At 36.6% G+C, this 15138-nt stretch overlaps 3 protein-coding genes across 5 annotated transcripts in view; 1 reads left to right on the forward strand and 2 right to left on the reverse strand.

Annotated features, from left to right (window-relative positions):
• LOC109046564 (elongation factor-like GTPase 1) overlaps positions 1 to 7338 on the reverse strand; it is a 90250-nt gene extending 82912 nt beyond the window's left edge. Inside the window, exons 1-7 of the mRNA XM_042759483.1 lie at positions 7270 to 7338; positions 6390 to 6489; positions 5677 to 5744; positions 4661 to 4745; positions 4438 to 4571; positions 1582 to 1719; positions 521 to 738 (exon numbers count right to left, since the gene is read on the reverse strand). Of these exons, the coding sequence (XP_042615417.1) occupies positions 521 to 738; positions 1582 to 1719; positions 4438 to 4571; positions 4661 to 4745; positions 5677 to 5744; positions 6390 to 6480 (734 nt within the window). The 5' untranslated portion in view covers positions 6481 to 6489; positions 7270 to 7338. The remainder of the gene's footprint in view (positions 1 to 520; positions 739 to 1581; positions 1720 to 4437; positions 4572 to 4660; positions 4746 to 5676; positions 5745 to 6389; positions 6490 to 7269) is intronic.
• A 17-nt stretch (positions 7339 to 7355) lies between these two features.
• On the forward strand, positions 7356 to 10868 carry LOC109045849 (stabilizer of axonemal microtubules 2-like). The gene is made up of 4 exons (XM_042759484.1): positions 7356 to 7505; positions 8098 to 8277; positions 8504 to 8706; positions 9466 to 10868. The coding sequence occupies exons 1-4, from the start codon at positions 7468 to 7470 to the stop codon at positions 10434 to 10436; spliced, it is 1392 nt and encodes a 463-aa protein (XP_042615418.1). The 5' UTR covers positions 7356 to 7467; the 3' UTR covers positions 10437 to 10868.
• Positions 10869 to 12533: 1665 nt separating this feature from the next.
• adamtsl3 (ADAMTS-like 3) overlaps positions 12534 to 15138 on the reverse strand; it is a 156704-nt gene continuing 154099 nt past the window's right edge. For all 3 annotated transcript variants that reach the window (XM_042759487.1, XM_042759486.1, XM_042759488.1), the window contains 3 exons: positions 14926 to 15029; positions 14632 to 14846; positions 12534 to 13207 (listed from right to left, as the gene is read on the reverse strand). In XM_042759487.1, coding sequence (XP_042615421.1) covers positions 13089 to 13207; positions 14632 to 14846; positions 14926 to 15029 — 438 coding nt within the window. In that variant the 3' untranslated portion in view covers positions 12534 to 13088. The remainder of the gene's footprint in view (positions 13208 to 14631; positions 14847 to 14925; positions 15030 to 15138) is intronic.

Here is a 15138-nt window from a genome sequence, read left to right on the forward strand (position 1 = left end):
ATTAGCTCAGACATTTAGTCTAACATCATATTTTGTGTTTTTACTAAAGCAACAACACGATAAAGGACTTGGAATGACATGAGGGTCAGTAAATGATATCCAACTTTTTGGGTGACCTATTCTTTTAATCTTAAAACTGTAAAAAGGTCCTTGAGTCTGGAGTGCTTTTACAGTATAAAACATGCTGAAAGTAATAAGCTTTAATGCAAAAAGCATCCTCATGCTCACCAGAGGAGAGCTCGTTAAATCCACCTACACTAGTCGTATTAGTACTTTACTGTAGCCCTTATTTCAAGTATCTAAAACCACCATTATGTAACACCACAAAAATCTGCAGTCCATTACAAGGTTGAAATCTAGTATAGTATTGCCATCTTGTGAGCCATCGTAAGTATTACAACCACTGGCAAGATGTAAAGCAGGAAAGTCACCCATGCAAGCTGCTTTTGATAAAATATATTGACAAATTAACTCAATGAAATGTGAAAGTGCCCTCAGTTTGAGAAAGTGTAAGATGTACCTGAAGCCCCAGCCGTCTATAGCGCTGGCAAACACCACATTTCCGCGGTCAGGACTGAAGTAGAGGTCCGAGTCATCGGTTTCTTCTAAACCTGCGCTCCAGTCGTACACCTGATCTGCGCTGCTGTTCTCTGTACAGCTGCTCTGAGCTTCTGCGTCTTTCTCTGCTCGCTCCTCCAGGACTTTAGAGGTGAATAACGAGCCGGTAACTGCATTCACCTATAGAACAGGGCGAAACAAACATTTAAAGCCTTAGAATATCATCTTTGTTCACAGACACTTCAAAGGGTCATATCACGAAAATTATGAAAAAATATCCTTGATCTTTGGGCTATGGAAAAAGTCAGAAACACACCTGCAAAAATGCAGATTTTTTTTATGTTTTTGAAAGAAGCCTCTAATGTCCACTAAAGTTGCATTAATTCAAAAATACAGTCAAAATATTGTAAAATAATACTGTTAAATATTATTACAATTTTAAATGATTTCATTTATTGATACGTTGATTCATTAAATATTATTAACAATTTAAATTGATAATATTTTAAAATGTAATTTATTCCTGTGGTCAAAGCTGAATTTTCAGCATCATTACTCCAGTCTTCAGTGTCACATGATCCTTCAGAAATCATTCTAATATGCTGATTTGCTGTTCAAGAAACATTTCTTATTATTATTATCAATGTAATGAAAAAAATATTTTTTTGTGGAAAACAGATACCTTGATATTTATCAAAACAAATAGTAAGTTGAAAAGAGCAGCATTCATTTGAAATATAACTTTTTGTAACATTATAAATGTCTTTGCTGACACCTTTGAACAATTTAATGTGTCTTTGCTAAATAAAACTATCAATTTGTTTTAAAAATCGTACTGACCCCAAAACTGATGTTATGTAAATCATATATCATTAAACAAAACAAGAATAACATTTTCTGCAGTGTGCAGTATGCAAGTTGATCTAAAACTAATAAAAACACATGGCATGACTCTTCTTTCACACACAATGCCTTTCAAAATCCATGCTTGCGCTTCAGTCGTGTTTTGGAGCTCTGACTCACCTGCTCTAGTATTTTCTGCAGGTGAGTGAACGCCTCCTGTGAAGTGAGTTTCAGCTCCACGATCAGCCGGTCGATTTTGTTGATGACAAGAACAGGACGGATATTCTCCAGCCAAGCTTGTCGTAGAACAACTTGTGTCTAAAGTAGAAAAGAAAGAGATGGTGTGTTAGTTTTAAAAACAGAACCATCATTTTGACCGCACAAGCATAGCTGTCAAGTAGAGTCAGGAGGTTTAATGATAACATCTAGATTTCTAATTTTTTTTTTTGACTTATAGTATTGTGATTAATGAAGACTTTCATCAGCATTTGATGTCTGGCGAACACTGAGTCGGTATTTTGAACAATCAGTTGAAAATGTAAACAAAGTACATGAATCAAACTTACAAACTCTAATGCTGTGTTCACACCAAACGCGAATAGAGCGTCTGGCGCGAATGATTTCAATGTTAAGTCAATGTAAAGACGCGTTTTACGCGCGTCTGGAGGTCTCGCGGCGGCGCGAATGAGGGCGTTTAGCGCGGCGCGGTAGACGTGAATTCGCCTCATTCGCGCGTCTAGTTCGCGCGAATGACGCGAATTGAGCGTCTGGCGCGATACGCGCGAATGTGCTTTTTGTGCATTTATGGTGTTTGACGCGAATTCGCGTCTGCCGCCCGAGTTGAAAAATTTGAACTTTGGCGTCAATTCGCGGCTTTAACCAATCAGGAGCCTGCTCAGGAGTCACTCATTCAACATGGAGGAACGAATGATATTGTCAGTGAGCAGTCACCCGGAGCTATATGACAAACGTTCATATTTCTATAGACAGGAATAAAAAGAAACTCGCTTGGAAGAGTGTGTTGTAAATACACATTTAACTTTTGAGTCACTTACATGTTTATCGACCCGCGGCCTTCCCGTCGTTTTTTTTACAAGTATTTTCCCCCTACTTTTTCGCTAACAAGAGAATGTGTTTATTCAGAGGACGTGTGCAGGAAAAAGTGGAAAAGCCTCGAATGCTCGATCAACATCAGCCATCATACACACAAACAAACCGCCTAGCACTTGCCCCCCCCCACAAGAAGTGGATTTCTCCTCGGACGCGCGTCAATTTCGCTTCAACTTTTTGCTTTCTACGCGCGTCTATTTCGCTCTAGACGCGCGAATGCATTCAAAATGTTCAAGCGGCAAACTAGACGCGGTAGACGCGAATTTGACGCTCTATTCGCGTTTGGTGTGAACGCAGCATAATGTTGTGAATTTGAATGAGATGCCACTTAATTACCTCTATTTTTACATTAAATTAAAATCAAAAACAGTCTTTAGGAAATGACCAAATAAAATGATGACCAAATAAAAAGTGTGTATCAGTCATTGCAGTGTGTCATTTCTATGCATTCACAGTGATTAAAGTGTTCCGTCAGTTCATAAAGACAGTCACTTGATTCATTCCTGAATGATTCAGCCGTTCGAACGAATCAATTGAATGAATGATTCAGTGGTAAAATCAGTGATTTGTTTCATTTTTAGCGTATAATTTCAGTCATTAGCGCTTGTCTTCCTAATTTAACAATTTAGGAGCACCTTCTGATCAATAATCAAAATTTCTGATCAAAAATTTGCCTTCCTAATATGAGGTGACATTTGACTCCTTAAAGGGATACTCCACCCCAAAATGAAAATTTTGTCATTAATCACTTACCCTCATGTCGTTTCAAACCCGTAAAAGCTCTGTTCATCTTCGGAACACAATTTAAGATATTTTGGATGAAAACCGGGAGGCCTGTGACTGTCCCATAGACTGCCAAGTAAATAACAGTGTCAAGGTCCATAAAAGGAATGAAAGTCGTCGTCAGAATACTCCATCTGCCATCAGACGTGCAATCTGGGTTATATGTTCTGTGTCATCCGCGCCACAAGGATGCGCTGTTCCTACGTGTATTTAGCTTTGATTTGAAATAAAACAGCGCATCCTTGTGGTGTGGATGATACAGAAGAGCATAAGGTGATATGGAGAGACAAGGAGGAGACTGTTGACAAAGGAATTATTGAATAAAGTCCTTATTTTTGTTTTCTTCGCTTACAAAATTTTTTCCCGTCGCTTCTTATAAACCAGATTGCACGTCTGATGGCAGATGGAGTATTCTGACGATGACTTTCATACCTTTTATGGACCTTGACACTTACTGTATTTACTAAAAAAATATCTTAAATTGTGTTCCGGTGACGAACTAAGCTTCTACGGGTTTGGAACGACATGGGGGTAAGTGATTAATGAATAAATTTTCATTTTGGGGTGGAGTATCCCTTTAAAGTGATTTACAGGAGTATTTTCCTTTTACCTTTATAATGGCAACATTTTCATCTATGTCAAATTCAAAAATGTATGTTTATAAGCTTTTTTTAAATTTATATTTAAAGCAATTTAATAAGAAGCAGAATAAGACAAATAAGTTACCAATCATATGAAATTAGTATTAATAAATTAATTCGTACTACAAAGGTGGCACAGAGAAGAACACAAAAGTGGCTTGTAGATACATTTTCAGACGTTTAATCAGGCTCAGAGGTGGCATGAGTGCAATTAAATTCATGAATTCATGTGGAGATTCATGTTTTAAATATAACATTTTGAATACAGAAATATTAAATGATTTAAATAACTGAAATTATAAGTTAAAAATGAAACTAAACCTGCCAGCAGGTGGCAGCAAGTCACTGATTTGATCACTGAATCATTCATTCAGTTGATTCGTTCGAATGGCTGAATCATTCAGGAGTGAAGAAAGTGACTGCCTTTATGAACTGACGCCATATTTTGAAACACAATAAAACTAATACAGTAAAACTTGCATGTTCAAATCACGGATAATACCTGCGGACACACTCCCTCGACGGCATCAACAACAATGATGGCCCCATCACACAGTCTGACGGCAGTGGACACCTCCGAGGAGAAGTCCACGTGACCGGGAGAGTCGATCAGATTAATGAGGAAATCGTTTCCTCCTGCAATGACAAGGACAGATCTTAACCGTGAGTACATGAGCAGTACATGGTGCTGGATCAGTAAAGCTACAGACCGCAGTGGCCATTACCTGTTGTGTAATGTAATGAAATAGCGCTGGACTTCATAGTGATTCCTCTGATCTGCTCATCTTCTCTGCTGTCCAGATATCTCAGCTACAGGAACAGACAGAAAGCAGAAAGGACACGTCGAGTCTTAATTCACATCCAAAACAAAAGGGAACAATGACACTGCATTTTGCATGAAGGACAATTTTTACATTATTTTTTAAATTAAGCAATCCAATTATTTCCCTCTGGTTTTATGGGCTGTTAATGGTCAGGGATGGACTTAGTCAGGGACAGTGATAGGACTATATTTGAATGGCAATAAATAAATAAAAACTTGAAATTAGTTGCAAATTTGTGAGATTAGTGAAACCTATTTCTTTATATGACAATCAATATTATTTCAGTATTATTTGTATGATATTACAGTATCTTTTCATATTTTGAATTAGCTTTCAGGTTTCATTTTCATTTTATTTTAGGTTTCAGTTGTTTTTAATATATATTTAGCTTTATTGTATTTTATTTCATTTTAAATGACTACTTCAAATTAACATTTATCTTTAGTATTTTATTCATTGCTTAGGTTTGCTTACGTTTTTTCATCTAACATTTATATTTTTTGTTTTAAATGAATTATTAAATGTGATTTTTTAATAGCTTTACTTACCAACAACATCAATAACAAAATGTAGTTAAAGATTATCATGATGTTATCATAATAAATTATATTTAATTTAAAAACAAACAAGATACAGTACTGTGCAAAAGTCTAAGGTCATTAGTATTTTCACCAACAAAAAATGGTTTTAATTCCGTTATTTCTATCTTTTGCTGTAGTGTGTCAGTAGGAAGTATCAGTTTACATTTCTAAACATTTATTTTGCCGTTAATTGTAATAATCCAGAGAGAGTCTGACGACAGCCAGTTCTGCACACAGAGATTTGATCTCAGCATCATCCAGTCCGTCTGGGATTATGTCAAGAAACAGAACAAACTCAGACAGACTCAATCCAGAAGAATCCAGAAGTCCACTAACCTTTCCAGCTAAACGACTGGATATAATCCCATTACTTGCCACCAGGGAGTCTGCTAATGTCGTCTTCCCTATGGGCAACACACATTTACAAACACAGAGTTTCAAGTTTTAACTAAAATCTTGTGGTAGATGCCAAACAATTAATAAAAACAAAGATCTGACAAGCTTCGTTCGTCTTCGGAAGACAATTTAAGATATTTTGGATGAAAACAGGGAGGCCTGTGACTGTCCCATAGACTGCCAAGTAAATAACAGTGTCAAGGTCCATAAAAGTATGAAAAGCATCGTCAGAATACTTCATCTGCTATCAGTGATTCAACCGTAACGTTATGAAGCGACGAGAATACTTTTTGTACACAAAGAAAACAATAATAACGACTTTATTCAACAATTCCTCTCCTCTGTGTCTCTCCAAATCAGCGTAGCAGAAGTCGTAATTTTTGTTTTCTTCGTGTACAAAAAGTATTCTTGTCTCTTCATAACGTTACAGTTGAATCACTGATGGCTGATAGACTATTCTGATGATGCTTTTCATACTTTCCTGGACCTTGACACTGTTTTTTATTTGGCAGTCTATGGGACAGTCAGAGGCCTCCCGGTTTTCATCCAAAATATCTTTGTGTTCCGAAGCTTTTACGGGTTTGGAATGACATGAGGGTAAGTGATTAATGACAAAATTTTCATTTTGGGATGGAGTAACCCTTTAAACTTACCATGATCTACGTGGGCAAGAATGCACAGATTCCTGATGCATGATGTTTTCTTCTGCAGTGCAATTATCTTCTCCAAACTTGTGTGACCCATTTTGACTTTCTATACCACGAAGATGAAGCACAAAAGGTGAAGATCACTTCATTATTAGTGCAAATAGATATACAGCAACCCTAAAAAAGCATGCATTTGAGCTAAGGTTGCTTAAAAATGTATGCCTGTCATTGCATTATACTGTATATATTCTAGAATGCATCACCACATTCGTCAACAGTTTTGAATTAGTGTTGTCTTTAATACAAACATAACGACACATAAAGAGGACAGTCATGGTTATGGGTGGTAAAAGATGAAAAGTGGTGGTTTGGGCACAAAATCAACCCTGAATGGTTAGAAATGTCTATCAGATGATTCATTTTTAACAGTATGTCAATTTTTTTATCATTTCAAAACGTTTTGTGAAATGTTGTGCGCGTTCTTGCGCTGTCTGCCTTTTAAACGCCATTTGGTTTGACAGTTTGTTATCTAATTGTTACCAAGTGTGTCCAAATTCTTTCTTAAACACATAATGTGTCTATCGGTTTCTAAATGTCGATCTTTGTAAACAACCCCGCGTGTGTTTTGGTGATAAATGGAACATTTCGACACATTATTTAACACATTCTCTCATGCACAGACTCATTTGACTCAGGCATGCGCAACTTTTCAAAACAATGTCCATTCAACTAAAACTGACAGGCTCTTAAACAACAGTAAATATATATATATAATGTCGTAAAAATTAAACACACATCCTCAGCAAAAATAAAATTGATATTCAACGCTACATTCCTTGAATAAACTGTAATACCATCAGCATGACAAATGACAACACACACTCACATGTTTCCTCTAGTCCAGGAAGCGTTAAAGTGCGTAGTGCCCGTCGCACGCGTCACACGTAATACGCTACTCTGCGTCATCACCAGGACGCCGCAAACATTAGTTGCCGGGGAAACGGAACGATTAGTACAGGACAACGCCAGCAAGCAGTGCGTACAGTAAGGAAAATTAATAATTTTCCTCAATAAACCGAGGAAAATGACGCGGCTTTGTATCTGTGACATGTGCAGCTGTGGGTAAGAGTATTTTTGAGTGTGTTTGTCTGTTTTTGTAGCAATATTTGAAGCCCGAGAAGGTGTTTTGAATAATTGATAGGTAAAAGTACGTTAACGGAACAAATTCGGAAAACAAATCTTGACGGACATAAAAGTGAAAATAATTTCATATTTAATTTATTTTAATACATTTTAATAATGGTTTGTAAATTAAAAGCCAATAAATTACAAGAATTCACTTTAAAATAATTATTTTTATTATTATTACGTTATTTACCATTTTATATCGTTGCATAATTAATTGGGAAATAGTTAAGAAAATGTCAAGTAGTAAATTTTATTTGTCAAGTTCGTTTAATTAATTGCTTTCAGTTTGAAGCAAATGCAAGTTCTCAATACACTTGTAGTGCAAAGAAAATAATATGAAGAAACGAGTCTGTATTTTTAGTGACAGAGTGTGTTGTAATATCTGTTGCCCTGGACTACACAAAACAGGTTCAGTAAAAGTACTGCGGAAACTGACAAGAATCTCTTGGTGAAAGACATATTGATGAGTTCATGTCTTCTCAAAAATATCAATTATCTGCCTTAAATGCTTCTCTGTTATTTTCAGCCGCCACCGTTGCACACACCAACCCACGGCACTTTACAAGAAAGGCAGTCAGACTAATGTGTTGTCAGAGTACACTGAGAAGTATCCTGCCTATAAAGGGCACACGCGGCCCAAGAGCCTCAAGCCCCCACTGCAGTATAAAGCTCACCAGGACACGATGGAAGGAACAACCACCTTCAGGTACATTCTGGGAATTTGTGACTAATCTTTAATCAAATTATTTACTGAGTTTTATACGTACAGTACATTAACAGCTGACCTACTCACTAGAACCGGATCAATTTTCTTTGACTTAACAGAAATGCAAAGTGGCATCAAACTAAATCTTAACACAGCTCCTCCGTGTCCTTCTGTTGGCTTTGAATGTCACATAACCTTTTTGTTTTTTCTTTAACTGTGTGTACAGGATGGACTATATCCCGTATATTGTCACCCGTCGCCCTGAGAAGCCGCAGGCCGAGTACAAGCCAAAGCCTGGAGAGATTGACTTAGGAACGACCTATAAACAAGACTTCAACCCATATCAAGTGCAACCATTTGTTCCTTCGCGTCCGAAACAGAGAGATCATACCACGAATGCAAAACTGGACACTGTACCCACCTATACAGGTAATGACAATCTAGGTCAGTCAGGTCATGTGATGCTTTCGGAGCATGCAGTTTCAGAATATAAACTGAACAAAGGGAGTATTTTGTATTAACATCCATATGTAGTTATCAACTGTTACTTAAATGATAATCAAGTATATTTAGATTTAAATGTATTTATACTCAGCAAGGAACATCATAAACACTACTGTTCAAATTTGTTTATTTATTTTTTTAAAAATAATACTTTATTCAGTAAATACTTTGCTGTTTGTTCTATTCATCAAAGAATCCTGAAAAAAATATATATATCATGATTTCCACAAAAATATTAAGCAGCACAACCATTTTCAGCATTGATAATAATAATAAGAAGAATAAATGTTTCTTGAGCAGCAAATCATCCTTAGAATGATTTCTGAAGATCATGTGACACTGAAGACTGGAGTAATGATGCTGAAAATTCAGCTTTGATCACAGGAATAAATTACATTTTAAAGCATATTCGAATAAACAACAGCTATTTTAAATTGTAATAATATTTCACAATATTACTGTATTTTTGATCTAATAAATGCAGCCTTGGTGAGCGTAAAAGGCTTATTTTAAAAACATGAAAAAATCTTACCAACCCCAGACTTAGAGTATGAATGGTAGTACTGTATATCATAAAAGCCAAGTACAAAAGCTTGTTCAAAACTCAAGTGAAATGCATAAAAATAATTTATTACAGTAAATGCCTTTGTTTGTTAGTAAAAGTAGTGTATGATGTTTTTAAAGAGGATTTTCGTCAGTGGGAGATCAGCAGACGGGAACTGACTAAGCCTGACACACCATATCAACCCCCTTCTGCAAAGTTTGGGAATTCCACGACATTCCAGGATGATTTCGTCCACCGAGGCCCCGTACCACGAGAGAGCTACAAGCCCCCTAACATAGCCAAGCTATCCGATACTCCTTTCGAAAACATGACCAGCAACAAGCTCTCATATGTTCCACACGCTTTAGAAGCCCGGTACATTAAACCGCCAATAGAATACAAACCCAGCAGCCAACCTTTCCAGGACCTCACTACCCATCGACAAGATTATCAAGGCCTGCCTAGTCAGCCAACCAGAAGCTGCAAGCCTGAGCTGCTCAAAGTGGCCACCAACAAGCCCTTCCAGGGCAGCACGGAATTCCGTGACCGTTTCCAGCAGTGGCCCGTATCCCACCGGCAGATGCAGAAGTCAGTGGAGTACATGAGTCCAACAGAGCACATGGACCTGACTACCACCTCGCACACAGACTACATCAAGCACCAAATCCAGCCCTTCGTTTCCGCCAAACCCTTCTCACTTCCCATTAAGTCCTCTAGACCCTTTCAGGGCAACACCACCATGAGAGATGACTTCCAGCCGTGGGTGGCGCACCGTCAAAGCGTGATCCGGAAACAAGAGGAAATCCAGAGAGCCAGTGGGAAAATGGAAGATCTGACCACGTTCAGGGCCCATTTCATTCAGCATGAACCTCAGCCTAGTTTCAGCTTCAAGCCCCGAAACGCACCGCTGCGGACCGACGTTCCCCTTCAGAACGAGACCATGTACACCACAGAGTTCACGCCCAAGAAGATCAGCATGTGTCTGGCCGGTTTAGAGTATCCACCAGGGTTTGTTTTCGATAATTGCGACGATCGTGGCCACCGCTTTTTCCGCAAGATGACGTCTGCTGACAAGATTGAGATGCCGAAGGAAATGGTCTTGACAGCTTAAGAAAGTCATCAGGTTGTTTCTATAAAAGGAAACTAGCATACAATACGATCTCTCTAAATGATTGTAGTCCTACAGGGAATCATAATGAATTACAATTAAAAGTCAGTGGGTTAAACCTTTCATAAAACATTGATTATGCATAGTTAAAAAAAAAAAATAGTATGAAACTGAAGCACAGTTTTGTAGGATATAATATATGTAGTGAAAGTACTATTAGTTGTCAAATAAATCAGTTTTTGACAATACCAATTAATTAGCTAATTAAAATTTTTAAATTAAATGAAACCCTCTCTTCAGCAAGAACACATTAAATCATTCAGAAGTGACAGCATAGACATTTATGTTGCAAAGAATGTCTATTTCAAAAAAAAAAAAAAAAAAAAAAAACTGTTCTTTTGAAGAGTCTTACATTTTTTTTATCACGGTTTCCACAAAAATATGAAGCCGTGAGACATTTTCAACAATAATCAGAAATGTTTCTTGATCAGCAAATCAGCATATTAGTATGAATTCTGAAGGATCATGTGACACTGAAGACTAGAATAATGATGCTGAAAATTCAGCTTTGATTCACAGGAATAAATTACATTTTAAAATATATTCAAATAGAAAACAGTTGTTTTAAATTGTAATAATATTCCACAATATTACAGTTTTTACTGTATTTTTGATCAAATAAATGCAGCTGTTAGTTAACACATAAAACACGCTCTAAACATTACACAATAATTGATTGTTTTAACCACAATACAGAATAAAGATATATAAACTGATTGGTAAAACTGTATTTATTGTACTTGTATCACATAGACTGTTTGCAATATTGATATAGTACCAAAACTGGCGCTTCCTTTACAGAGTCATGTAGCGGCGCTTCTTCCACATTCTCTACCAATAAAATGCAATGGATTAAATTCATGTATAAATTCAGTGAGTGGCTTATGTACAACATTTGTTGATGTACTAAACATGCATGCATAAAGGCCAGTAGGAAACCATTATATTAGAGATATGAATAATTCACTTCAAGTGCTATAAGTACATAGGACTGTGTTGTGTTTAATCTTAAATATGGATTATAAAGACAAACTAAACCAAGTAAGAAAATAAAATCCAGACTTTCTACACTCAATGTACAATATTGCACTTAAAAACACATTATATACAAGACATATTTTACAATGCAGCACATTGGTTGAACACAAAACATACATCTAGAAGACGGCTGGAGAAATGTGACTTTTATGGCACATGCTATTTCAATCAGTCAACGGGTTTTCTGTCATACATTCTACGTCCATATTAAAACATCATTTAATATTAAAGTCAACATGAGAACAAAATGGACCCTTTCTACTTCCCTTAAACATGCTATTGGTCGTATTGTGCATGATTTATCAGTGCGTTATTCCAAAAAAAAAAAAAAAAAAAAAGTTGTCTTCATAATTTTTATCAAAATATAATAACTTAATGGAAGCTTATTTCCACCAAAGAATAAAAAAGATAAATGTGACTTTATTTGACAATTATGAACTTTTCTCTCAATTTTAATTGAATTCATAGCTCACAGTTCAGAATTTTTCACAATTCTGCAAGATATAAACAAAAGGTTTGGAGTAAATCGTCATAATTACGAGATGTTAACTCACAACTGCAAGATATAAACTTGCAATTCTAAGAAGAAAAGGCTAAAAATCTGAGATATAAATTTGCAATTGTGAGAAAAACATTTCTTGTGAGTTTATATTTCACATTTTAGACTTTTCTTATCAGAATTGCAAGAAAAAAAGTCGGAATTGTGAGATATAAACTCAAAATTTAGATAAAAAGTCCATATTGTAAGATATAAACTTAGACAAAAAAAAATTTCATAATTCTGAGATAAATCACAATTACCATTTTTATTTTTTCATTCCGTGGTGGAAACAAGATTCCTTAAAACATACTTCCCCTCTGAAACGATTTCCCTTTTCAGCTGAAATCACAAACTTTTCCTACTTCTCTAACCCCTCCCCTTTGACCACATGACTCCATTCATGAGCCAATCAAATCCTAATAGATATAATAAAGCCCGCTCTACATTTTTCTAGTTGAATATCCTGTTTGACTCTGAAGTAATCAAATTAAAGAAGTAGAATGGGTTGTGACAGCATTTCATGTTGACTTCAAGGTAGGACTCTGATGAAAATAAAAAATAAAAATAAAAAAACATTTAATAACGTCTCTCTTAATACTTCAAGCTGTACACCACTGATATTATTAGTATCAGTACATGATCATGTACACACAAGATGCTTTTATTTTCATTTCCATCACATCGGTGAATGGTCCGATAAGATTTGTCCTCTCATATCCATAAGTAAAAAATCTTAAATTAATACACATATATCACTTTCAGGGCAAGATACTGTAAAACAAGATCTGCAGAGAAAGCTGGTGAAGAGAGAAGTTTCAAATCTCTTCAAGTGATTTTCTCTTTGGACTTCTGATGATTGTGGGAAAGCATCCAGTGAAGTGTAGTCCAAATACCATTAAATCCAAACACTGGAGGGTTCCAAGGGCTTGTAAGATTGAACAATATTCTGCTTTAGCATCAGTGCGGTGACTGAAAAGGGCATCTGTTATTTGGGGCTCTTGTGCCTCTGCTGGTCACTAGGTGGCGCTGGTGTCCTGTGAGCAGGTCTGGCAGCAGCGTTGCCGGTACAGGTCCACGGCGCAAAGCTCGAGACGTTTGACCACAGGACAGTAGTGGGTTCTGTCCTTACACTCACCTGCAGAGATACCAAACAAAACGATGCTTATTCAGATTACACCTTTAGAAAACACACTTTTCAAAAGCACAATCCACACATTAATTGGCAAACAAATGCAAATTTAAACATTAAAACAAAGACAAACAGAAAATAGTTATTTAAATGGATGAGTTTGCAAATAATAGCAATTATTCATTTATAGTTTTTTTTTTAAAACAATTAACTGAATTAACAATAAATTAAACTAGTTAAACAAAAACTAATTAAATTTTATATATATATATATATATACATATATATAATGACAGTGCTGAGTCTTTTGTTGGTCTTTAATAATAATAATAATATTTTGTTATAAAAATAATCATAATAATAGGTTTTCATATAGGTTAAATACATGTACACTTTTTAATTTACTTTATACTCAGAGAGAACAAAATAATAAAATAAAATAAAATAAAATAACAACTGTGAGTGCTAATGAGAGAAGTCCAGGCTTAGAAAAATGCATGTCTTGTGTTTATTTTGCTTGTTTATTTTTAAATTCTTAGTTAAAGTTTATGTATATGTTGAGCCAGTTCCCAACTCCTCCTTCTCGTATCTAACGAACCATGTTACATACACCCTACAGTAACATCTATAATGTGAGACACCTGCTCATGTTTCTCATGCTTTGTCCACCTTGGATCTTGGATGGATTTTTCACAAAGATTGTTGTGAAATTTTGGGACTTGCTCCAGTAGAATCGTGGGAAACCAGAAATCTAAACTCGAGTTTGCTGAACTCTGCCCTGCAACTTCACATAGCACAAAGACATTTGACCAACAGACCATCTAAACGTCACAGAATGACCTCAAGTCAAAGAAAACAAAGCAGTGTTGCAGGAAAGCAGAGTAGATGTTCACAGTATATTTCCACTTTTTAAATGTATTATCATTTGCTTTTAGTGATTTATTTTTTCTCAAAAAGAGAATCCTTAGAGCGTGATATCATATCCTGTTCGCTGTGGTGTGAAGCAACATTTCGTGTTCAAAGTCTAGCATGACCGAGGCTTCACACTCTAAAAACAATATAAGTTCATTTATTGCTGTTATTTTATTAAATATTTCTGCACCCAGAAACAAGTTAGGTGACACAAAAATGAAGTTTCATTAAGTTACAGAGCAAAGAACAAAAAGCAGACGTTTGGACAGACGGGATTCCTGAAATGACCGAGCTTAGAAAAACCCACGAATAAGAGCGAGTTCTCTTGGGATGTTGTGATAACTTGGACTTCGAGAGAGACGGAACAAGCCAATATATTTGGCCACCAGGTCGCTAATATTTTCCCTAATAAAACATGAACGCTCTAAAGGTGGCGAACGAGGGCAAACATTCCTCGAGCCGTACTGACGCTTTGGTTAATAACAAGGTGTTTTGAGAGCTAAAATTAAAAGACCTACTGCCACAGGAAGTGATGTTGCAGTGTTGCCAGGTAGAAGGCCTCCGTTGCCAGGCGCAATGCTGGTCAGGGAGGGTTTTCTTGTTCTGCCGATGGATGCATTCCACCCGGCGGGACTGGAAGCCGCTGCCGCACGCCGCGGTACACGTCCTCCACGGGAACACCTTCCAGTGAACGTCACACATCTCAGACGAGCAGTTCCTCACGGATGACGGCCTGAAAGGTGTTCGAGAATCAGATCAGGAGAAATAACACAACAGAATAAGTGATGCGGAATATTCCACGAGTCTGGCACCTTTCTTTTGGGTCGCATGTTTTGGACGTGGAGTTGCTGAAGTGTCTGCATGAGACGGTTCTGCTCTGCATGGCCACCGCAGGCCCCAGACATCGACCTGTGCACTGTTGAACACATCATGTGACATACATCACCACCACAGCTTGACAGGAAATATGATGAGGATGGAAATGAACAAATGCAGCTGCTCTGATACTAAACAGGCAGAAGCTA

This window comes from Cyprinus carpio, chromosome A7 (genome assembly GCF_018340385.1).
Source record: "Cyprinus carpio isolate SPL01 chromosome A7, ASM1834038v1, whole genome shotgun sequence".
NCBI lineage: Eukaryota > Metazoa > Chordata > Actinopteri > Cypriniformes > Cyprinidae > Cyprinus > Cyprinus carpio.

Coding starts and splice junctions, on each gene's coding strand:
- LOC109045849 (XM_042759484.1), top strand. CDS start 7,468: ATGACGCGGCTTTGTATCTGTGACATGTGCAGCTGTGG. Junction 8,278..8,503: donor GAAGGAACAACCACCTTCAG/GTACATTCTGGG, acceptor CTGTGTGTACAG/GATGGACTATATCCCGTATA. Junction 8,707..9,465: donor CACTGTACCCACCTATACAG/GTAATGACAATC, acceptor ATGTTTTTAAAG/AGGATTTTCGTCAGTGGGAG.